Here is a 24,497-nt window from a genome sequence, read left to right on the forward strand (position 1 = left end):
TGCAGCGTTGTATAAAAGAAAAATACAAGAAAAGCTTTAAAAAAAAACTTTTTTTTTTTTTTTTTTACCTGACCTTCAACCGTAGCTTTGAACAGATTTTTAGTATCGAAAAGCATTAATAATAAAAAAGAAAACTTTGCTGTAGCACAGACAATGCTCCATTATTTTTCAAGGTGAAGCAAATTTAAGGTTCGAGCTTTTTCAGCTACGTGGAAACTCCACTTTCACTCGAGTAACATGTTTCTGAAAACAGAGGTCATGCATGTTTGATGCAGAAACTGCTGCGATAGCTGCCAGTCAAGGAAGCAGAAAGATTTACCACTCAGTGTTCAGTTAAAGTGAGAGAGCATATAAAGATTGTCAGGTTGTTCTGCTACTTTTCCTCCTTTATTTTTTTGTACTTCCAGAAAGCGCAGAGATCTATTTTCGGCGTCTCTCCACGTAGGCAGAGATAATGAGGAAGACATCTCTCCTTTTTAAAAATACATACATTTGAAAGTTTATTCAGAAGTCATGTCAGTAGTGAACTGGAAACAGTCAATGTTATTGAAATCCAAGGTTACAGCAATCAGGGACATGGTCTAAACAATGATGCTTGAATATATGGAATAAGAGTTAGCAGGATGTGCACTCCAGATATTTTACCGATAAAATTCATGATAGGTTCTTCAAAATCCCTGTCAATCCAAACCTACAAGCCATTTTCTTGTTTCATACTTAAATGCCACTAATCTAGTGATGCGTTAATACAAAAAACAAAAGTCATGATCAAAAAACGTACAAAGAGACCTGAAATAAAATAACATAATATATACATACCTCTGTACATAGTGGGAGGGAATATGAATAACAGAGACAGGAATAATGCTTTAATGAACTTTTTGCTCTCATTTAATTGAGAGTGGGTCAGTGCTGAGAAGCTGCTGGTCCCAGCTTATCTTGTCTGAGCACAATCTCATGTCATGATAAAAAAAAAAAAAAGAAAAAAAGGCGCAAAGTGGCAAAGTGGTGGTTGTAGACCGCATCTACAAGTTCAGTGACTATTCATCTGTGAAACGCGCTCCCTGCTGGAGACGGCATCAAACAGGAGACGGAAAGACTAACGGAGAGACTAAAGGACGATAAGAGGGGGCGGGCGGCGGTGAGGTATTCATCTTGTCAAGCTGGGACGGGGAGCGAGGGATGTGTGGGTGAGAGCAACCTTCTTTTTTCCTTTCTCTTTTTCCGTGGGAACGTTTACTGTTGATGTTTTTGTTTTGTTGTCAGTGTGCTGTTTGGTCTTTCTGTCAGTGTCTTTGTTTACTGTACGATTCCTGAATCGATGGAGGCCTGTTTCCTGGTGGTCTTGGGAGGAGGAGGAGGTGGGGTCTTGCTAGGAAGAGGAGGTGGAACGTGCTGCAAGACAAAAGGAAAAGAAACCCCGGAATTATATTTCTCTCTTGTCAAAACAGTTTAATTCAGAAATATTTTTAATGCAGAGAGAAATGACAGGATGATGACTCCAAGCCAATGCGCCCCTTTGCTATTCTGCATCAGCATTTCCTACGCATAAGTCACCATTTATTCCATTTCATACATGTACAAAAACCCATTTAGTATCAGTTTACTTAAACCATCCCATGCCAGTCTTTACTTTAAAAAATTTCATAAATAATAGGGATATAAAATTGATCAAACTTTACATATTAACCTGGTTTTAGCAACTAGTTCATTTAATATTGGTTCTGATACCCAGTTGGGCCTGTTGAGTGTCTTGGATATGCTTCTAGACTTAACTTATTGGAGTGGACAATGATGACAACGTTAAACACTCCTCTGGTGGAGTGGCACTGATGTGCAGTTTTTACAAAACATCCCTCTGGCATGCACAAACTGATATATGGTCAGTACCTAATGTTTTCTAGGAGGTATGAAGTGACTTGTGGTTGGCACAAAATGTTCCCTAACGTACAAACTGATGTATGATTAGTTCAAAACCTCTCTCTAGTGGGTATGAACTGATTGATGCAAGGTCAAATTCAAAGGTCCTCTTCAAGGCCGCAAACTCTCACGTTGTTGGTACAAAATGTCCTCTGACAACTACATAGCGATGCATGGAGGGTACAAATCATCCTCTGGTGGGTAGGAAGTGACAAGAGGTTGGTGTGAAACATCCAGCTGGCAGGTTTTTCAAAGTAAGGTTGGTAAACAGTGGTTTTGTCCAAAGTCAGTCCTTAAGGACCGGTCTCATGCATGTTTTAGTCTTGTTTTTTCTGCTTCGTCACACCTGAATTGAATGATGGTTTATTATCAGGACTCTGCAGAACTTTGAGGTGCAGTAGTTGGACCACTCGCATCATCAGCTGCACTGAAGCAGAGACGCATCTAAAACTGGCAGGACACCAGCTCTAGAGGACTGGATCTGGACGCCCGTGGTGTACAGCACGGGTGTCAAACTCCGATCTTCAGAGGCCAGTGTCCTGCAACTCTTAGGTGTCCATCACACATGAACCAAATGGCTGAAGCGCCTCCTCTGTCAAGTTATCCAGAGTCCTGGAAATGACCTAATTATTTGATTCAGGTGTGCTAAAGTGGAGACACACAGTTGACATGGTTTATAGCACCAGTCTGTACTGATAGGTGGTTGGTATAAAATGTCCCCCTGGTGGTATGAAATGATGTATGGACAAAAGGATACATCCCCCTGGCCATGCAAAATGTTCCACTATTAACCAAATGTCTCCCTGGTGGGAATGAATTGACAAGTGATTTGTAGGAAAGATCCCTCAAGCAGGTAGGAATTAACAAATGGTTGGTACAAAATATCCCCCTGGATATCTGGGCATAAAGTTATAAAGGGTTGGTACGAAATGGCTTACAGGCAGGTATGAACTGATATATGGTCAGCTCACATTGACAAACTTACATATAGTTATCACGAAATGTTCCCCTCGGGGGTATGAAGTCGTACAGTTAAAAGGATACTACTAGCAATAAAAGATGTTGCATGATTGATAGCAAATGTGCCCTTGGTGGATATTAAATGACATCTGGTCTGTAATTTATCTCCCCCAAGGTGGGTACGAGGTGATGTGTGGACTGTAGCAAACTTCCTAGCAAGTAGGAATTAATGTCATGTCAATACGTGTAAATAAAAATGGTGTTAAAAAAATACGTTTAGTTGGAGTGAAATGTCCTCATATTGCAGGAAACCTGGCATATGTAATGCTCCCTTGGTAGGTGCCAACGGCAATAGTTGGCACCTTCTGGCAGATAGGAATTGATGTTTGGTCAATATGAAACATCCTTCTGACAGGAACATCCTGCCCCATATGAGCTGATATGTGTTTGGTAAGAAATATGTCTGCAGTTTTGGTTGGTTTGAGCCCAACTAGAGAACAAAAACCAGTCAGTTTTCCTCACTGTCCCAATTTATGTTTGTGTAAAAGACACTTTGTTCGCACTAACAACACATAACTTAATTTGCTTATGGTTTGTGGTAGGAGATATAGTATCTACAAGAAGGTGGTCGGTAAGTTACTTTTATTTGATCAGATTAATCAGTCGTGTTTGTTTTAGTTAAATGGCCCAAAAGGGGATAAGAACAACAATTATGGTAATAAATATACAATAGAATATTGTATATTTGGCAAAGTACTGATTAAAAAAAACTTATCTTTCTGGAATTAGAGGATGTCAACCTATTCAAATTTTCAGGTTATTTGAACTTTGATGAATTTTTATACATAAAATGGACTTAGATGTGTAGAAATAAATAATCTGAAAACCAGCAAAAAGGTAAAAAAAAAAATAAAAAAAAAAAGACAGTTGACTCGAATCATATATGTACCAAAAGAAATAAGGTAACGCAGACAAATAAGACTAAACAAAACTGTTTTGTTCAGCATCTGAAAATATAAAAAAAGACTGACTCAAAAAAGTTAGTGTTGTGTGACTGAGCAGAAAAAAGGAAGTTAGCAGCTGGGTGATGTGTCAGTCTGTGCGAAGAGACAAGAACACAGCTGGGAGCGGCTGCTTTCTTGTGGACAGATTACAGTACATAACACTACCGGCGTCCCGAGACACTACTGTTGATTTGCAGCAGATTGACAAGTTGTAGAGCCTGTTCTGACACGTGTCATCAGACCTCAGCTGTTAGAGCTAGTTTGTGATTTGTGCTGACACATGAGTGCACCGTAGTAATAACGGAAGACAAACATTAGATTTGAAAGGCTAAAATTGAATCCCACTTCGTAATTAGACTTGGAGAAGATGCCACAAACTTTCATGGAATTTATTTGGATTTTTTGAAACAAATCAAAACAAAGCAGAGTTTTCAATTCTTTGAATTTTCTTTTGTGTGTATTTATATTAAGAAGCCCTGAGTCAATACTTACTGGTGGAGTCTTTTGGGGTATGTCTCAAGGAGTTTTACTCATCACATGTTTTAAGCTGGATTTACATCTGGACTTTGAGATATTCTAATTACTGAATACATTTAGGTCAAAACCAACCCAGTCAAGCATCAGGGACTGCCCTGCAGCCATCTTCCCCTCAACTCTGATTCCCTGTTCCTGCTCTAGGAAAGTCTCACCTCTACATATCATCATGATATTTTGTGGTGTTGATTGCAATAATGACAAAAGCAACAATAAAAAAAAAAACTAAACATAACTATTTCTGCAGAATTTTTTAGGCAAGTGTATTGCTGTAACTGCAAGAGCCAAATAGCTGGTTGCTGTACGTCCTACAACTGTACAAAGAGCAAAAAATAATTTACAGGAGTGGATTTTGTTCCGAATACATTAGATATGTTGAAGGTATTTATTTATTTTTATTCAGTCGAAACAGAAAATGCCTCAGCTGGTTAAACAGGCCTCTTGCCTTTAGCAGCAGATGAGGAGTGATGCTCCTCGATAGCCGCGCCTCTCCCTCCATAAAAGCCTGGAAATGAAGAAGGGCAGTCACTAACCTCTCAGAAACATGTGCTCTCTCTGCGTTAGTGTCAGTCTTCTGCCACATCGTGTGCCAGTGCTCAGTTTTACTACCTGTCCACGGGCCGTGACACTGGATAAATAAGATTAGTTAACAGCCAGGCCAGGCCAGGCCAGGCGAGAAGACGGCTTGAGTAGAAGTCAGCAAGTGTGGAGAGATGAGTCACTGATTAACAGCTGGAGAGCTTCTGATGAATGGGAGAGGTAAAGTAATCATCCAATCAATCACGGCTGAGCACCGGGCCTTCTGGCAGGACCGGCATAAATAACGGCAGGGCCGACGGGCAGCTAACTGACTGATGCCTACACTCTTCTGTGGCACATATTGCAGAAAACCTGAGGAAAAAACCCCCTAAATTAAACTGAAAACCTGCATGTGGACATGCAAGAACAGATGAATGGTGGGGTGGAGGGTAAAGGAGTTACGGTGGAGGTTGAACTAAACGTCAAGTGTGAGCGTCGGACGTTCGTTTCAGTCTAAGTGCCATGCATCATTAGGGAAGTTACGCTGGGCCCTAATTAAAACACCTACTCTTTGATGAGGTGGGGGCGGGGGAGGCGTCGAGGGACTCGTCAAGTCTTGATTATCTAGCAGGTTGCCGTAATCTCCTGTGCTGCCTTTCAACGGCAGGGGAGGAGGGGTCTCCCCCTTGTCGTTGCAGCCCATCCCGTTCAGCTCCAGACCTGTGAGAAAAAATTCCAACATCAGCAGACATTCATCAACAAAATTCATGAGGGTCTCTGTAAGATCAGGGCTCTCAGCCAAAAGACATTAAAAGACTGAGACCGACTGCTAGGGGCTTTACAGTGCATCCAGCTCCCTGGACAACAAGACACAGAAAAAAGTGAGATTTGAACAATACTTCGTGTTAATTAATCTGTGCTTAGTGTAGAATAATTATTTCCAGGTTACACTAATCTAAGTAATTAAGTTTTCAGGCACCACCACATGTAAGGTGAACTTAATGCAAAATATAAAACGTCTTTGTTCACAAATTGGAAGCTGTGAAACACAAAGCTTTCTTTAAGTTTAAAGGCAACAATGTATTGACATGTTAGAAAAAAATGCTTAATGCCCTGAGCTTCATCAAGTCAGAAGACTCCATAGGGATTTACACAACCATCAGTCATTCACCCATTCACACACACACTCAAACGCTCACATCATTAGAAAACACCAAAATTAAATAACCTATAAAATACAAAGCTAAAACATTTCTTAGTTTCTGTAAAAACTAACTAACCATCTAAATAACTATTAGAAGACAGCAAAAGGAATGCTTTTTCTTTAATAAAACACATTTTTTCTATAATTAAATTTCTCACACACTGATAAAAGTTAAACATGTTTTAATTAGAAAATCATTTTATTTCAGGCTGAACTAAGATGAGACATTAGTGATACTTTCTTTAAGGACATCATATTCTTTATTTCATGTAAAGCATTGCAGTAGAAAAAAAAAATATTTTGTAACCACTAAAATGATAGTTAGTTGGATTTTGACAGCAGCTTTAAGAGTTAAATTGTAGCAAATGAGTAAGAGCAAAAATGTGGACAAGTTTTAATGAAACAGTCAAAACATAAAAATGATCACAGCCTAATAGCTACAAACTATATTCACCACAAAATCTAAAATAATTTCTGATTAATGTCTTTAACTACGGTTACATTGAACTGTATGTGTTTACCCTCTAGAATACATTTCTGATGTTATACCTATTTACATTTTTTATTCCATAACTATTTTAACTTGATGCGCTTATTGGGTTGTTGCCATTATTTTTACATTCAGCTCTGTATTCAGTATATTTCTGATTTGCTCTACGAGTAAAGTAAGCTTACTCTGTGGTAATGCAGAATTTTAAAAACCACAGAACGTTTCAGGATTTTTGTCAACAGTGGCAAACATTTCTTGATTCTTATCTTGACAGACAAAGCTAACAGCTTTCAGAAACAAGTGGGGGAGGGGAAGTACTGCTTAAACTGTGCAGAAGATCAAAAGAACAGAGTGGAGACTGCTCTTACTTGAAACAGCGTTCAGGCTAAAGGTGGATTTGTTCCTCGGTGCAATGGGTGGGGGACCAGGTAAGGAGTTGGAAGTGGAGGAAGGAGGAGGTCCTGGTGAGACAGAAAGACGCCGATCGCCAGCCATCTGGTTGAGAACTTGACTCTTTGGTCTCTGAGGCCGCAGGGGGCTGATCTGTCAGGTGAGCGGTGGAGAAAAATGAAAGATTAAGTCTTTACTGAGCGCCGAAACCGAAAAACCAAATCCATTCAAGTCAATAAAGCGGCACTTAAAGCCCATTTTCCTGGACGCTGATGAAATATCACTGCAGAAATGTGGCTTCACAACTCCTCTGGGGTGGTTGTGTCATTCCTCACACATATTAAAACAACTATTTGTATTCCTAGAGGAAAAACCCATTTAGATAAATGTGCTTGTCGGGTTGGAGGGTGTTATTTGTGGTTACTAACAATTATCTGCATGCATGAGCGCGTTTTCCCTACTTTATTGTGGCTCGAATTTGAATATGAAACGAAATGTCCTTGGGGCTACTCCGCTCTGCAGGCGACATTAACAAATAACTTTGTAATTGGTGAAATTCAAACACCCGGCCATGAGGGAGACACTGGGAAACGCAGCATGTAATTTTGTACGCAAATATGAACTATATTGATGATTGCGTTAAATATCAGTTCCGATAAAGCAACTATATAAACATTATTAATCAATGGTTATTACGTGGAACTCTGTTCTTGATCCTTTAGGCATAAAATGGCTACATTACTTCTCTTAGCTCTGTGCTGTTAGCCTGGGAGAATCCCCTCTGGACATAAAGAGTACATTCACACCTCTTTGCTGTAATAGACAGAGCAGTGGTGAGGCGGAATGTGAACAGAGGAGATAGAAAGGGTGGAGAAAGAGACAAATACAGCTAGGAATCAATTTTTTTAACCGTACATTTATTATTGAGGGGGAAAGGATGACTAAATAATCTTTGGAAAGGTAAAAAAGATTCACAAATTATAGAATAATAACTATAATGAACACTACCGTCTCTGAGAGTATGACAGCTTCGGGTGGCTGCAGTTGAATCTCTGCTGTCTTGAGTTCTTTATCGAAAATCTCTTGGTGCTTGCTGTTCCTCTTCTCCTTCTTCCTCTCTTTGCGGTCCCTTTCTGGTTCGTCCCGGTCCAATTTGTCCTGAGACTTCGTGTGCAGCTTCTTTGGTAGAAGGGGCTCCAAGGCAAAGCTGAAGGAAAGACAATACGTCCAATGGTCAAACAGGTTGTGAACGAGAACGGCTGAATGTTGTATTCTGCTAGCATGTAGCCGGGGCAGGTGAGTAAATTAGAATAACAACAAAACTCCTCATAAAGTGATGAGCTCACAAAAACACTAAAATCACATGTTCAGAAACGTATATTAAAGAATTCATAGTGTAAAAAATATTTTTAAAACAGAAATGTTTGTCTGATGAAAGCAGAACATGCACACAGAACATAGGTGGAGCTCCTTTTGCAAGGATTACAGCATCAGAGGGGTGTAGCACAGCAGTGGTATTAAGAAAGGCCAGGTTGCTTTTATTGTGCTCCCTTGGCATCTGCCATACTTTTTTCTTCTACTTGATTTACCACTAATATGCTTTTATACAGCTGTCTGAACAGCCAGCTTCAGGAGAGACCTTTTTTGTGACTTAACCGTCATGAGGACAACATTGTCCTCAAACAGCCAGTGGATAATATGTAACCATTTTTAGGGGTGAGAATTAAGAGGTTTTATCGTGTGTGGAGACGATCGCTGACCATCTGCTGGACAAAAATCAAGCCAGTAGTTGTTCTCCATGTTTGTGTTGATTTTTTGTCTAAAAGGAAATTTTTTTTGGCTTTGTATTATGTTATAATCTTCCGACAAACTGCAGTTTGCGCTTCCAAAGTGTAGTAAAATGCATCTCTAAACACATTTCACCAAGTGTAATCGATCTAGAAATGAGCTTCTCTTTTTGAGTTTAATTGCTGCACCTGTTTATGATGAACGTTCAGTACTATCAACAAAATACGGAAGTTGAACAAACCTAAAAAAAATTGCACTGTTAGATCTAACAACCAACCATTATCTGCTAAACAAATAAAAGTCACATTTGATGATAATTTACATCCAGAGAAATAGTGAATGATGGATTTACCCATCAGATCCAGGCCTGGACGGGGAGTTGTCAGAAGAGATAGAGGCGACTGAAGCCACGGACAGCGGCCTCTGGGAGGAGGGCATGGTGAAGGAGCGCACCATGGAGGGAGGACGAGGGCCACGTCGCTCGTCACCTGACGGCTAGCGCCACAGAGGAGAAAACAAAACAAGATTTACAGTAAAAGTTTTGAAATGACTTGAGTTCTTAGACGTGTTGCAGTCAAATCACTTGTCTGCATAATTAATCTCACACAGGCTACACTTATTGTGAAAACATTCAACATGAGTTCAACTGGAACTAGTAGAAGTTGGCTCTATATTTAAAAAAATAAAATAAAATTACTACTGCTTTGAAGAAACATAGAAAAGCAAAATTTACTTCCACTGTTAAAATAATTTGCCGTTGATTATCAGGGTTATAAAAATCTCCAGTGTTTACTGTATATGATTGGGGGGGGGGTAAGAAGGGATTCATGATCTTTCGATTAATTTGCGTCGGTTATGTTATTTTTATTTTTTTTCTGACATTAACTAAAAAAAATCCACTTGTGCTTACAAAGATTTTTTTTTAAAGAGGGACATCTTAAAGGAAGGGGGAATGTTCACGTTCCCTTTACGGTTGGAGTCCTAAAGTCTCACCCTAACCCTGACATCATTGTTTTACCACAGTTAGCACCGGTAAGCTAGGTAGGCAGCTAATTTGCAAGTACAGCTAGCTTAGCAACTTGTTAGGATATTAATACAGAAGTTTCCACATTGAGCTAATTAGTACCTACTAAACAAACTATTATTTATAAAAATAATAGTTTTTTTTATTATGGTGAGATATATTAAGTTACCAAAATAACTTAAGATATTATAGTGAGAGTAGCTAATTATGTAGCTAATTGGCTACATAGCTTACTCGCAAGTCGTAGTTTAGGCACTGGTTTGCAAATCAATATGGAGAACAAGTTTCTTTTTGGTACCAAAACATCCTATTAAGGCTATTCAATATATTTGGTTCATCAAACAAACTATAAATTTGACGGTTTATTTCTTTTTCAACAGCAGCAACATCATCGCCCGAAGGCAGGGGAGAGTAAAAACTTTTGAGGCATTCTTAATTTCATCTGGACCTTGTGGGTAGAATAATTAAACTCACAGCCTTGACAAGACTTTCATGACAGACAGCCACATATCTAACAGAGAAGTGATGGCTTTTTTCTCATTTGAAAGGTTGCCGCCCTTTCCTTTTAGCGTAGGGAGCTACTCTTTACCTCTGGCAGGATAGAAGGAAATGCTTGGCCAAGCAACAATTAGAGCCGTAAAAAAGAAGAAGAAGAAGTGGGAAGCGGTCCCACAGCAGCAACCCGCTTCAGACAGCTGACATCAGCAAATAATAAAAAAAAAAAGGCAAAGGTGGGATATAAAGCTCTTTACTGAAAAGGAAAATCTAAGTCATGTGCTTGTCAAGTTTTGTGATAAAAATTTTACCAACTGGTGTAAAATACCATCACAGTCTGGTTGCTTAGTCTTAAAATTGTTGGACTGCTTCATGAAATCGTTGCAAAATCCCTATTTGATTTACAGTGCAGACTATATATTTTATAGTGTTCTGACATCTGGATTTTAATGTGGATTTCTGTAAAACTTTTTCTGTGGGAAAATTTCAGCAAAACCTTAGTTTTACTCTATTTAGCATGTGTTAAAAGATTCGCAAGAGGAACCTGTATCCATGAAGATTCCTTCAACATGCCTTGATCTTTGTTACCCCAGTCTCCTGTTCGTGATTCATTGTACATTTTCAGAAAACAAAATACTCGACTGCAGCCAGTTTTTTCAAAGCATAAACCAGAGTGTGCAGAATTAGGTCTGATATCGTTCTGCTGAATTAACCTTGGACCTGCAGAGAAAAACTATTGGCTTGACAGCAACGCGTTTCTTTTTCTTTCTTTCTTTTTTATTTATTTATTTGGATAATATGTGGATAATATGTAACCATTTTTAGGGGTGAGAATTAAGAGGTTTTATTGTGTGTGGAGACGATTGCTGACCATCTGCTGGACAAAAATCAAGCCAGTAGTTGTTCTCCATGTTTGTGTTGATTTTTTGTCTAAAAGGAAATTTTTTTTGGCTTTGTATTATGTTATAATCTTCCGACAAACTGCAGTTTGCGCTTCCAAAGTGTAGTAAAATGCATCTCTAAACACATTTCACCAAGTGTAATCGATCTAGAAATGAGCTTCTCTTTTTGAGTTTAATTGCTGCACCTGTTTATGATGAACATTCAGAACTATCAACAAAATACGGAAGTATTTTGTTGATAGTTCTGATTTATTTATTTTGTTTTACATCAAAGAAATAGCCAGGCTGATACCAATCACAATGAGGTTATTGTTTTGTCACACAGAAGCAACCTTGCACTTTTCCTGAAAAAAAATAAATAAATAAATAAAAGGCAAGCTGAACTGTGAATTCATCTGTGTGCCATCATATGTCCATCATCAGGCTTGTCTACCAAGACAGTTTCAAAGAATTCTAACTGTTTCATATTAAAATTTGGCTGTAAAAAAGTATTTGCTCCTTGAAGTTGTCTTGAGAGGTTTTTGTTTTTTTTTTAAACTCCAAACTGTATCATAAATGGTTGAAGGTCATACAAAAAAGGGTTATTATTACACCAATTATTTAGCCTGCCGTTTTTAATGCTGGACGCACTCTGGATTTAATAGAATCAATCACGCAATTAGGATGCCATCTTAAAATGTCATTTTTGTAGAGCAAATCTGTCCTGGCACGTGCAGGCAATCATCTTCTCAATATGACAAGGCTAAAATGGCAAAGATAGGAGATGTAAAAAAAAAAAATATCAAGGCAAATTTTAATATTAGACAAAGATATCTTAATTTAATAAGGATTTCATTCATATAGGTCAAAAGAAAATTGATCCAAGCCAAAGTAATTGTCCCTAAACCTAATAGTTGGTTGTTACACCTTTGATGGCAAGAACTGTTATCAAGTGTTCAACTGAAACACACTGAATTTCTTTTAAACTTGTATTTAAAAATATTAAAACAATCAGAATAAGAAAAACAATGTTTTTAACGAATAGCCTGTTTGAAGAACATCTCAACCAGTCTAGACTTTGACTAGGCCACTTAAAAACTCTCTATTTGGATTTTTTTTAACCTGTCCATCTTGCTGCTTAACTGAAGTGGGCTTGAGCTATGAATTCACAAACTGAGTTCATGTCAAATGCACATATTGGGGTCGTCATTGCGAGGCCCACCTCTATTACAAGACAGATAAAATGTCTCTGTTGCTCTGAAAACTCAATTGCTTTGCGGGGGAAATCACTGGTTTTAGCCTCCACTTGTGGTGGAATAAAGTCACTTATTGCATCACATTTTGCTCAAGTTTACAAGCTATGACCTGCTCGGTTTGAACTACTTTAACCTTTTCCTGCTTTGACTTTTAAGTCTTTCCAACATGGACTTTGAAACTTTTTCAATATTTTCAATCTAACAGTTGACATGAAAGGAGCGAAAACTAGCATGCTGAGCAGCAAATTGTTGTTCATGAAAGGAAAGAAATCAAGGACAGAATAAAAAAAGGTCTTACCAGACTCCTAACACCATACTGTTTCTCCACCTTCTCTCGCAGCTGTTTGAAGCAAGCCTCCATGCGATCGTGGAAGGGCCTCAGCGCCTCGGTAACCTTCTCACCATGAATACGAACCCCTTCAGCGAGATGTGGGATCTGGTGAAGAGAAAACAACAACATGATTGTCCTTCAACATTTAACGTTAAAAACATAACATGTCCCATGTAGACAATTCATTCATGAGAGGAAATCATTGTTGTCTTTCTGAAGGATTTTCATTCTTTGCCTTGTAAATAAGCCCAGCGCTGGTAGAGTACAGCCAGACTTGTTGCCATGACAATCTATATTTGCTACAAAAGATCACCTTCTTACCAAACATACAGTAGATTGCAAAAGCGGTAACAAACCTTGAACTTTTTTCCCTTTTGCCATTTTACAAATAGCTAACTGTGATTAGTTTATTAGGATTTGTGATAGACCAACTCTTAGTTCATAAATGTGAGTTGGAAGGCTAATGCTACATCTTCTCTAAAATATTTTACAAATGAACATCTGAAAACTGCAGAGTTTCTTTGTTTTCAAGCCCATCTACATGCTTTGAACATCTCACAGGACTACCTTTACTCCACCATCTTAGAATGGAAACAGTGCGATATAACTACAAACTAACCAAGACATGGCCATCCAGGTAAGCTGACATGACAGAAGAAAGCAATTTTTGACAGAAAGCCATTAGAAATGTCTTTTGGTCAACAAGTACGACACTAGGTACAGACAGACCAACACTGCACATCACCCTGAAACTGCCATCAGCATCATAATGCGGGGATGCTCCTCTTCCTCAAGGACAGTGAAGCTGGTTTTTCCAACAAGAAAACCTGCAAAAGTTGTGAATCTGAAGGTTCACCTTCCAGGAGTTCAATGACTTTAAACATTTAACCAGCCTCAAGTCTCAAAAGACATTGCTACTGTAATTACAGCAAAGAGTTTTTGTCAATATTGACTCGTAAGGACTGGATATAAACGCATATATTATTTCTAGAAGCTATTTGTAAAACGAAATCTTAAACCATGTATTGCTTTCCTTTGAATTTACAACTACGCACTACTCTAAATAAGTAAAATAAATGAAAGTTTGTGATTGTGAAGTAAAAAAAAACATAAAAGAGTTCAAGGGATATTAATATTTTCACAAGACACTAGCTATTCTCATTGCCTAATCGGTGAATGTACCCCAGCTTGATATTTTTAATGAAAGGCTTTGCCAGTGAACTTCAGCAGAAGCTGTTGCCATGGCGCACAACTCCCCCCCTTCCTGCCACAGAGATCACAACTCGTACATAAGAAGAATCGCAAATGCAAAAGTTTAGACAGGTTACATCTACGGGCATGTACAAGATGTGATGGATGTTTACTTCGCGGCCGCTGACGCAAACAATGACGCAGTGCAGCCTTTCAACTTCACTGCTGGCTCTCAGAATGTGGGAAGCCAGTGAGTAACGAAACCTTAGCACGGAGCGGCAGCATTGCAGGTAAAAAGGGGAGCGAAGGAGAGACTGAAACTGCTGAAAACTGGTAATTAGGAAACCCCCGGTGGCACCGTCAGTGTCAGCAAGCTTTGCTGACTAAATCTAGAGAGAGGAGGAAGCAGCATTCCTCAGCTGCTGAGCAGCATATGAGTAATTCTTTTTGCTCGGCTGGGTAAAATGAGATGTATTGTAACAAATAAAAAAAGAGGAAAAAAAAACCCCTCATACTTAAAATTCCTCCTACGACAAGAATCTGATTTAAACAGTATCTAAACTTTAAATAGCTAATCACAGTCTGTAGCCGAAGAGTACATCTTGTACGCCGTCTTCTACGGGGAAGAAATTCATCCAAACTGAGAGCAAATGGAAGAAGAACTCGGTGTGTGAAACATCAGCAAAGTAGGACGTTACAGAATAAGCTCTGTGTACGTCTTAAGCTGAGAATCCCTGGGGTCAGATCTTTGTTCTGAGGGCAAACTGCCCGTTCACAGCAGACGACAGAAGGAACCGGCTCCACTCTGCTGGAAAATGGCACCTTTATAGTTTTGTGACGCAACGTTTTGTAACAGTCTCAAACAGACATTTCCAGTCCAGGGTTTTGGTATATGTTAGCATTTAGCCAGATACCTTTATTTGAGCTCATGGTAAAGAATCACAATCCCAAACCTTTATCAAACCAGTTTGTGATGAAGAACACAAACAGGGTTTTCAGGTAATCCTTCAAAGAAGTGAAATTGTCTGTATGTAGATTTTAAAACCAGAATCAAAAAGCGTTTAACTGTCAACCACACTTGCACAAGCTAGGGACTTTTCTTGCTCACTGTCACTAACAGGACATGCACGTATTCATCAATACTGCGAGGGTCTTAGCCACACAACAGAAAAATCAAACCACAAGATGATAACTCACCATTTTTTGTTATACAGACCAATTCTTACCTGCATGATTTTAAATGATCTACTCAGAAGTGAGGAAATGTAGTTATACGACGGCAAATACGTAATACATATCAGCAGGAGGTTACTCAGACATTGTTTCTTTGAATCAGGGGTTTTGTTTTGTCATATTTTATGAATGTTCAAATTTAAAGACATTTTTATCTCCGTAATTCATGGAAATATCCAACTAAAATAAAAAAAACAACTGATTTATGGGCTCGCGATCGAGAGGAAGCCATTATTCCTCACTTTCTGGCATTTAATTACCATCCTTGCAGTCTTTGCCCATTTCCAGTCCAATTACTCTAAAAAAGGATGGATAGCTACATGAAAAACAAACGTAAAGCTGTTTTACCATGTCTTAATCATACTTGTAAGAGATCGTTTGCTTACAGTTAGGAACTGGAAGCAGAAAGGGGCAAAATGAGAAGAGAAGTTGGCGACAAGTACGCTGTATTTAATGTAAACCTAAAGTTGGCAAACGGTTTATGAGGAGACAGATTGTGGAAAAAAAGCTGCATTTATACCTAAATGCTTTTGTTCACATTGCTTTATGATTGTTATGGAGACTTGGTGACCCCGAAATGCCACTGCACTGCATTTCTGCAACAGGGAGCTTTGGATATTTTTCTTACTCCCTGCTCGCTCTGTGAGGGTCAAGGTCTGGTCTTTGTACAGTCTTGTGGAGAGCAGAAAAGGTTCTCTGTGCCACCTCATATTTATGCACCAAGGAAACAAAAAGTCATGGGTTACTAATTAGAATTTCAGAAAATAGGTTCACTAAAAAAAAAAAGAAACACACAAAAAGACTAAAAAGCTATTTCCTAGATTGCTTTCAAATACATTCTGATGAGTTTTCCCTACGGTTTTGGAAAAAATATATTTTCTGTGCAAATGAGAAACTGGAACTTTTTTTTGAAGGTGTGAATCTTGTTAGGGGGGGTAATCGAACAGTGTTTTTGAAAGGGACAGTATAAAGGACATATATAAAATCAGGACTTCTTTCTTCCACCTATGCAACATGCTGCACTAATCATCTTGTGATAGGAAACATTCAGCACAGGTATCACAGTCACTGAAAGCCAATGAGCGTAGCCGTGCTGCGCTCCACTAAACCAAAGCTAGGCGCAGGAAGATAAATGAGACAAGGCAACACACACTGTGCACAGATTTCCCCTGATATTGTGCACCTTCATCATCATCACTGCTGGGGCATTTTGAAGACAATAAAGGAGAGGAGCCTGAGACGGAAAAAGGTGAAGGAAAGGAAACTGCGGTGGAGGGGGTATAAGTTAAGAGGTGAGAGAAAGAATGGGGAGAAGAGGCAGAAGGACGAAGTGTTGTGAGACGAGACGAAAAAGCAATGACGGGAGAAACCCTCCCGCCCCCAAAAAAAACAGTGAGTGAAAGCTGAGGCAAGATTCACGTCTCCCAGGATACCCACATCTTTTTATAGACCTTAAAACGATTGAGCGCGACTGAGAGGTGGCATGGCAACAGAGTTCTGCTTGGTGGTTGTACGCTGATAAACTCTTTGTGTACGACACTGAGGCTCAGGGCCAAGACGCACACAGGCATGTTTACTTTAATTAAACGTAAAAACTTTAAGACTCCTCCAGTCCATATGTCAACAGTCATTGGAAAAAGGAAGCTTCCATGACTTGCAAAGTAGTCATGGGGAAAACTTAAATTTTTTGTGTATTTTTTTTATTTTTTTAAAATTATTTCTATGCTTGAGTTTGTTTTCATGGGAACGAAAAACTACGGCACAATCCACATGGAGCCAAGATTATGTGTATCCAAAGGTGTTTTGTTTAGGCTGTGCCTCCGCATGGATCCACAGTTTTGGGAAATCAGAAACAATAGTTTTTGCAAATGGGGGACTGGAGTGACTACATTTCAAAACGCAGGTTTCATGTTTCAGTGTGTGCAAGCGAGCGGCTGTTTTTGAAACAATGACGTCGTAGCTCCATATATTCAGCCTCACCTTCACAAACACCTGTGGCAGAGAGTCACTGTATCTCGTTAAAAACAAAGAAAAAAAAAAAGACTACAGACAGCTTGCTAACAAGGCCAGACAGGCTGAGGCTGCCGAATGTTTTCTGACCAGCACAAGACAGCAATGAGCTTCACAGAATGTAAAGGCTGCTGGAAAGAGCTGAACTCCAGGTTAAAACATCTTTTTAGTTACTGACCAGGATTTATTTTAAAAGCAATCAACAAAAGCTAACCTCCACTCTCCCAACCAATCACCACAACAGCTTTCATACAACAACAAAGGACATGTAGGTGATGTACATCATCTTATTTTAACAGCCTAGTCGCCAAATATAAACATTTGAACTCCAAATTTATATTTTCACATCAATATAAATGAATTATTGTCATGTAATTTGGTTTATATTTTTTCAATTCATTGTAAACCTGACAAAAGTTTGATGTATTTTCTTACTTTGGCCAGTAAAATGAAGCAAATGATCAAAGTATATTTTCTTTAGACTAGTACACAGACGACATGCATAAATAGTTTAAAATAGGAGAACCATATATATATTTTTAATGGAAACTTGAAAGGCTATCATTTATATTTCCTTTTATCTGTCACATACTATAAATCATATTCCTGTGTCTGATCTTTGGTTCAAAGAGACGGTTCAGGCTGCTCTAAACAGGTTCTATTCTCTTCTGCCGTCATCTGTTGGGGCAGCAGCAGCAGAATTAGTGACGTTAAAAAGCTCAACAACTTGCCTACAACAATCGCCGTCTACAGCACATACTTAAACAAACTTAGATATGTATTGGCGTATAAGATTTATTTTACCCAAGTGATTTCTAATATGCATACTATGTACATAGGGCCAACAAAATCAAAATACAAAAGCTCAGAAAGGGTAGGGTGTTCTTCTTCCTGTTGATTTTGTATTGGTGGTCAGCAAAAGATGTTTAGTAGCACTACCTATTGGTATGGAGTGTGGTTCAAAGGGTGCTGTGACGTCTTTACACTTATATGTTAAGTATAATTTGCATAAGTGGCTGATTTACAATTATATGTCAACCAAAATTTACATGATGATAATTATTAATTGAATTGAACATGATTGTATATAATTACAAGAGGTGAAGTGAAACATATTTAAGTGTGATTTATTTGGATAGAGGAAGTTTTTTATTTTGAAGAATGCTTAACAGGATCTGGTCCTGTCTTTTCTCACTATCTTGAGTCTGTTGATTTTAGTTGCTAGGTAACGAACAGCTGTTGCCGTTATCAGCATGGGCCATTTTCTCCTCATATATATATATCGTGGAATAGCACTTGACCCAAACTCTTGCCCGAGTTGTTCTTGAAATCTGCCTTTGAAATACAATCATGAAGCCCTTTTATCCCCAAGACTCCTGAATGACGCAAGACAAGAACTTCTAGGTTTTGGACCTCAATAAAATGATGTATAAGTGCAGGGCTGGATCCTGTTGTTTCTTATGTTTCGTAAAATAGTCACAGCATTAAATTGTCTGCAAAAATTTATAAAAATAAATATAATAAGTCACAGACTGTTCCTAGCACTGTGCAATTATTAATACATTAATAATCCTAATAAATTACCGTAATTGTAATTAAAAATTATAGTGGAAAAAAGGCTTCAGAACATTTGGTCTACTATTGGCCAATGGAGCTTTGGAACCAATGCCACTGCGTCAGACGTTGTGGGGCGTTTAGGTGCAGTCGCTCGGCCAATAGTTGACACATAACGACATAGACATAATATAATGTCTATGCATAACGATGCAGCAGAAAAACAGCAAACGGAAAAACAGTAAGCAGAAATACGGCGAGCAGAAAAGGGAGAATCAAGAAAAGGCAAAGCAAAATATATATTTTTCTTGACGGAAACTCATGTGTAAGGAAAAGGAAAAACTAAATATATATTTATGCTTTTATTTCTTATCAAAATATATATTTATGCTTTTAATTTTTATCAAAAATATTATCCTTTTATTTATATATTTATTCTTTTCTTATGTCTTCCATATGAGTTGAAGTACATATATACACATGCTAATATTTTTGTTTAATTAAAAAAAAAATTTAATAATCCATACTAATGCATTTTAAACTTTTGATTTATTCTTAAAACCAGAATGTTTTAGAGTCAGCGTATTGTTATAAAATAATTCTGCTTTTTTAAGACTAATAAAGTGACGCCTTTAAATTGAGAGTGTGAAAGTTTTCTCCTTTTTCTTTCCCATTTTAAAATGAGATTTCTTAATCTGGCTGTTCAGGGTGGGACACTTTCCACCGAAAGTCAAGAGTCCCTCTTGTCATTATTACAGGATTCTCAATTGGTGTGAGCGATAAAACCATAGTCACATGTCATGAGAAGCGTTCAAGCAGACAAACCTTGAACTTACCCAATGAACTTACCCAATTAACATTAGTGAATTAAACGTTTCTGCGAGGATTGTTTCATGTCTTAATTTTCTTAGCATACTATCAAAATGGAAATATTTATCAGTTATATTTGTGCCAGATAAGATCCATATTATATTAGTTCATCACACTGCAAATAATTCTATTTGTCCAGTGCAATATTGTGCAAAACTGCTTAAATGCTGTTCTAGATTTCATGATATGCCTTAGAAGACTATACTGAAGGAACAGCCACATATCACTCTGTATTCAGTAAAAAATGTGTTCAATCATGGAATCCCTCTCTTCCTTTACATAATTACCTACAACAGAGGGGTCACACTGTAGACATGATCTTGTGCTAATTATTTTTCATACTTACAGATTGCCTGTTCCAGATTTATAAAGAACATTTTTAAACCAAACACATGAATGACAATGTGAGCACATTACCTTCCCCCCAAAAAGGTTAAAGAGAATGTTATACACCAAACATTAATAAGATTGCAGCCTTTGATTGGATTTATGTTTGAAGATTTGATGCATAGTAAATACAAAATGCTTCAGTAGTTTGAAAACTGTTTTCGGAGCCTCCAATGGAGTGAGAGCAACCAGGAGCTTAAACTAATTGGTAGAGGTTGGCGTAAAGTGTTGGACACAAAACTCATAAATACACTGATGGATATGTAAATGTGGAGATAAAAGTAAGCTGGAAAGTTACATCTGCAGAGCCTCTGAACAAGGAGAGTGTACCTAGAAATTAGCACAAAGTGTTTCTTTAAACATGGCATAATATAGCTGGGTGTTGTGACAGTTTACCGAAAACGATGACAAAGCTGTAGCAGGAAAAATGTCAATAAGTCCTGAAGAATATCCACAACTACTTATAGCTGTTGGTTGTGTGTCTCTACACACAAGGGACATATATTTCTCAAAATGCTTTCGGGGGGTTTGAGGGCACAAAAAAACCCTCCTGATCAGTTCATGAAGAACAACATACCAACATTAGCAGCTGACAAGTAAGACGGGAATGTCACTGCTGTTTAATATCAGTCTGTGCCAAACTGATTCCCGTCACTCTGTCCCTGTTTGCCTCACCACACAGCCTTCTGATCAACAGCCTGGTGAGCTGAGACGCTGCACGCTCGCTTAGAGCTGGGCTGAGATGACATATTAAGACCTTTCATGACGGCCAAAAGGTCCAAGCAGCTACTGGTGAGTCAGGCAGACTAATAAGCACCCGGGCTAGCTTTTATGAGATGAAGGAACCAAAAGCTGGAGTAAAAGCCCCTGTCAAAAGAAAGCGTTCTGGGGAAAAAAAAACAAACAACTGTTACAGTTCAGAAAGGGATCCGCTTTTGTGTTTCTGAATAGGCAGCTGATGCTTGGACGTTAGTTATGTGTATAATTTGCTGCTTACTTTCATGACTGTGCATGACAAACATTTCATTTAAAAGTCGTTAGCTTTAGCCAGTCATTTTGACATCCACTCTTTATGAACGCCAGCAAAACACCCAGTGTCTTTTCACAGCTTTTCTCAGAACTCAATTCACCGGTTTCTAAACCCTCATTTCTTTTCTAATTACTGGATGAGCACAATGCCAATGTCACACGGATGCTTCTCTCAGAGTTCACTTCCTCCTTTCGAGTGTGCCTGTCTTCATTTAGACAATTTCAAAAAAGACAAGACTAACAAGGGTCAAGAAAACAGGACAGCTCATACTGTTTAACGGGGTTCCAAGACATTTTCCCTGTAAAATAAACATAACAGCTTTTTGGACACAGCTTTAGTATTATTTTATAAAGCAAAAATCAGAAACTTGACTATATTTTTATGGCAGATGTTAAATACTGAACTTGCCAAAACCTAAAGACAACAGAAAAGGATGGCCAGCTGACAGGATACTATTTGACATCACAGTCATCCAGGTGGGGGACACAGCAGGCAGATGGATGGATAATTTACAGTCATGTTTTGGGGACTGTGGGAGGAATCGGGAGTATCCAGAGAGAATCCACACATGTGGAGGGAAGATGCAAACTCCATGTAGAAAGACACCGGGCTCGGATTCAAAGTCAAAGCCTCCTTGCTGCTAGGCAACAGTGCTACCTGCTGTACCATTGTGCAGCCCCATGTATGGTTGGCTGGATGGATAATAAATCTTTTGTAACTCAAAAAACTCAAAAATGATCAAATAGAGACTTTTTCAATTTCTAGGTTATCCAACGCTACTGTGTAAACTTTAACTAGTTTGGGGAGTTCCTCTATTTTCCCCAAGTTTAAGTAAAAATGGAAATAGCTGCATAAAGTAAATTAAAAAAATAATTCAAAAGGACATGGAGCTTCAAAGACACCAGTGCAGAAAGAGAGAAGCAGACAGAGGTATTTCTGTATGAATCATATTTTCCTGTGAAGAAAAAAGGGTTCACCACCACAAAATAGCACATCTTCTCAAGAGTTTCATTCCTGCCAGAGATGTGGAGCCTAAAGCTGACCTATTTTCCAGGAACTAAGACAGGAACAGCGATCGAAAATATAATTATTTCCCCCTGCAGCCAACAATAGGAAGCGACAGACATACATACCTCTTGTATATGTGCTTAACTCCTGGGTGAACCATAAACCAGGAAACTATTATTTCCTGAATATTAAAGTGACCCACAGTTTAGAACTATACAGCGAAGCAAGAGCAATAAAAGATGCAAAACAAAGCTTAGAGGGCAGCATTTTTAAATCCCAAGTTGTTGCAGATAAAAAGACAACCAACAGTGTATGAAACCACGATTTAGCACAGACGAGCTGCTGAGTTTCATTGTAAAATGTTCCAAAGTGTGTTTTCTTAAAAAGCTCAGTTTTGGTCACGAGTGTACATACACTCATCGTGGACGTTGATGTCATGAGTTTGAGATTTTGAGCTGTTTATTGAACAATGTATTGATTATACACCCAACATGTTGCATTGTTTTTTTTTTAAAACCCTGAATGCTCAAATCCAAACAAACACCACCACTGATGTCCCTTAGCAAGTTTCAGAAAAAGCACACTTTTTTTTTAATATATATCCGAGTCATTCCAGAGATTTGAGAAAGCTTGATCAAGAAAGAAGTGCACATGATCAACCACATGCTTATCCAGAACTGCAGTAACAACTGGTAACACAATTAATTCTTAATTCGCAATTAATTGGAGAAGTTGAATGGTGTATAATCATTCAGTTCTGGTAAAAGATAGAGTTGAAATAAGCCACTCAGAGCCAAAAAAATAAAAAATGCAATTTATGCCCATATGTAAACTTCTGAGTGAAGGTTTACAGCCAGGAAATGGATTGGTGAGACCTTTCAGACATTTCAGCCGCCTCCAAACATTTTCTGAAAGTTTGCTTCATCACATTTCTTTGCCATTATCTTATATAAAGTGGTTAACACAATTTACCCTTCTCATTTCAGCCATCAGACATTCCAAACAAAGCACTTACCAGTTTTTTGGAAATTAAATTTTCACTTGTGAGCTTCCAATTTGCCTCCATTTGTAATAAAAGCACTTTAGCGAGGTTTTTAAATAGGTTCTCAATAATAGCAGAGAGTTTTTTCACACAGGAAAACACGCAATGTGATACATGCAAAGGCTTCGGTTGTTCAACCAAGGCCACTCAATCTCTGAAGCGATATTCCTAAAAATAAAAAAGAGACCTACAGACGTTTGAGCTCCTGGGAGACAATGTAGATATTTCTTAACCAGATTAGTGTAAATTAAGGCTTAATTATGCTAAAAAGACCCAGGGGCCTTGGACATGCATCCTCATGCCTCTCCTGCTCCTCACCTACGTTTTGCTGCCTGTAGGCCAGGTCGTCCTCTGCTCAGTACAGGTGACACCGTAATAATAAACACAGAATGAATCATCTTTTCAAAGTAAACAACTTGTGACAAGGCAATCGCGGCTGTTTTTCTTGAACTACGACATCCAAGAAGCAAACAAAAGGAAGAAAACAACAGAGAGTGTCTCTGACAGCTTTAGTCTCACCTGCCAGGCTATGAGGTCTTTCAGTTTTTCTATCTTCTCGTGGTCCTCTGGGTGCTCCTGCATGTACTTGTCATTAAAGAAGGCCTGAGAAAGGGGGAAGAGAGACTCTGTTAAGAAGGGAAGGAAAGGTTCAGGGGGAGGCTGAGATGTTTGAAAGTTTATGAGGTACATAGAAACAGAGGGGAATAAAATCTGACTAGGCAAGGCAAGCACTGCTAAAATAAAATTAAAGTAAATTTAATCTAGATTTCAGTCTGTTCTCCACCACCTGCAATACTTCACGGAAATAAAAGAGTGACCAGAGGGCAAGGGATTCCCATCGCTCCCCTTTAGACTCAAACAATGACTTTCGTGAGACCAGTATCAATCTATCACAGGTAAGGATGAGCACCGGGGAACAAATGTGTTATCTGTAAGTTTTTCTATCAAAAGTAACTCAAAAAGAATGACTGTTTGCCACACAGGTCACTGGGTGGACTCCATAGGAAATGAGATTTTGAAAACCAAAAAAAGTTGAGTTATTTCAAGGAAAGTAACAACCTTCAAAGATAGTAATTGTAGGAGAATAACAATAACGAGGATTTTAGTGGAGAAAATTTATAAGAACAAGAAAGATTTAAACACATGTAAGGTGTTTTTCCCCCCCCCACCAAACAGGCTCCAGTGCTTAACCAGAACTTGTACTTTTTCCACACCAATTTGTTGCTGAATCTGAGGCAAACAGAACTGCTTTCATAAGCGCTTAAGGAGGCATTAACGTTAAATCCCAACACAGTCTAGAGGCTTAAACAACAAAGAGCCAACGACTCAAATTGTTCTGTAAACTTTTTAAGAGAAAACACGGAAAGTTCATCTTT

General features: G+C 38.4%; 1 protein-coding gene across 2 annotated transcripts in view; it reads right to left on the reverse strand.

Moving 5' to 3' along the window:
* Nucleotides 1-473: 473 nt before the first annotated feature.
* The window catches only part of dock1 (dedicator of cytokinesis 1), a 204,575-nt gene continuing 180,551 nt past the window's right edge, over nt 474-24,497 (reverse strand). For both annotated transcript variants that reach the window (XM_081601109.1, XM_081601110.1), the window contains exons 46-52: nt 23,641-23,724; nt 12,764-12,901; nt 9,162-9,304; nt 8,030-8,228; nt 7,000-7,174; nt 5,506-5,657; nt 474-1,395 (exon numbers count right to left, since the gene is read on the reverse strand). In XM_081601109.1, coding sequence (XP_081457235.1) covers nt 1,300-1,395; nt 5,506-5,657; nt 7,000-7,174; nt 8,030-8,228; nt 9,162-9,304; nt 12,764-12,901; nt 23,641-23,724 — 987 coding nt within the window. In that variant the 3' untranslated portion in view covers nt 474-1,299. The remainder of the gene's footprint in view (nt 1,396-5,505; nt 5,658-6,999; nt 7,175-8,029; nt 8,229-9,161; nt 9,305-12,763; nt 12,902-23,640; nt 23,725-24,497) is intronic.

Source organism: Poecilia reticulata, chromosome 19, assembly GCF_904066995.2.
Source record: "Poecilia reticulata chromosome 19, P_reticulata-male-v2, whole genome shotgun sequence".
Lineage (NCBI taxonomy): Eukaryota > Metazoa > Chordata > Actinopteri > Cyprinodontiformes > Poeciliidae > Poecilia > Poecilia reticulata.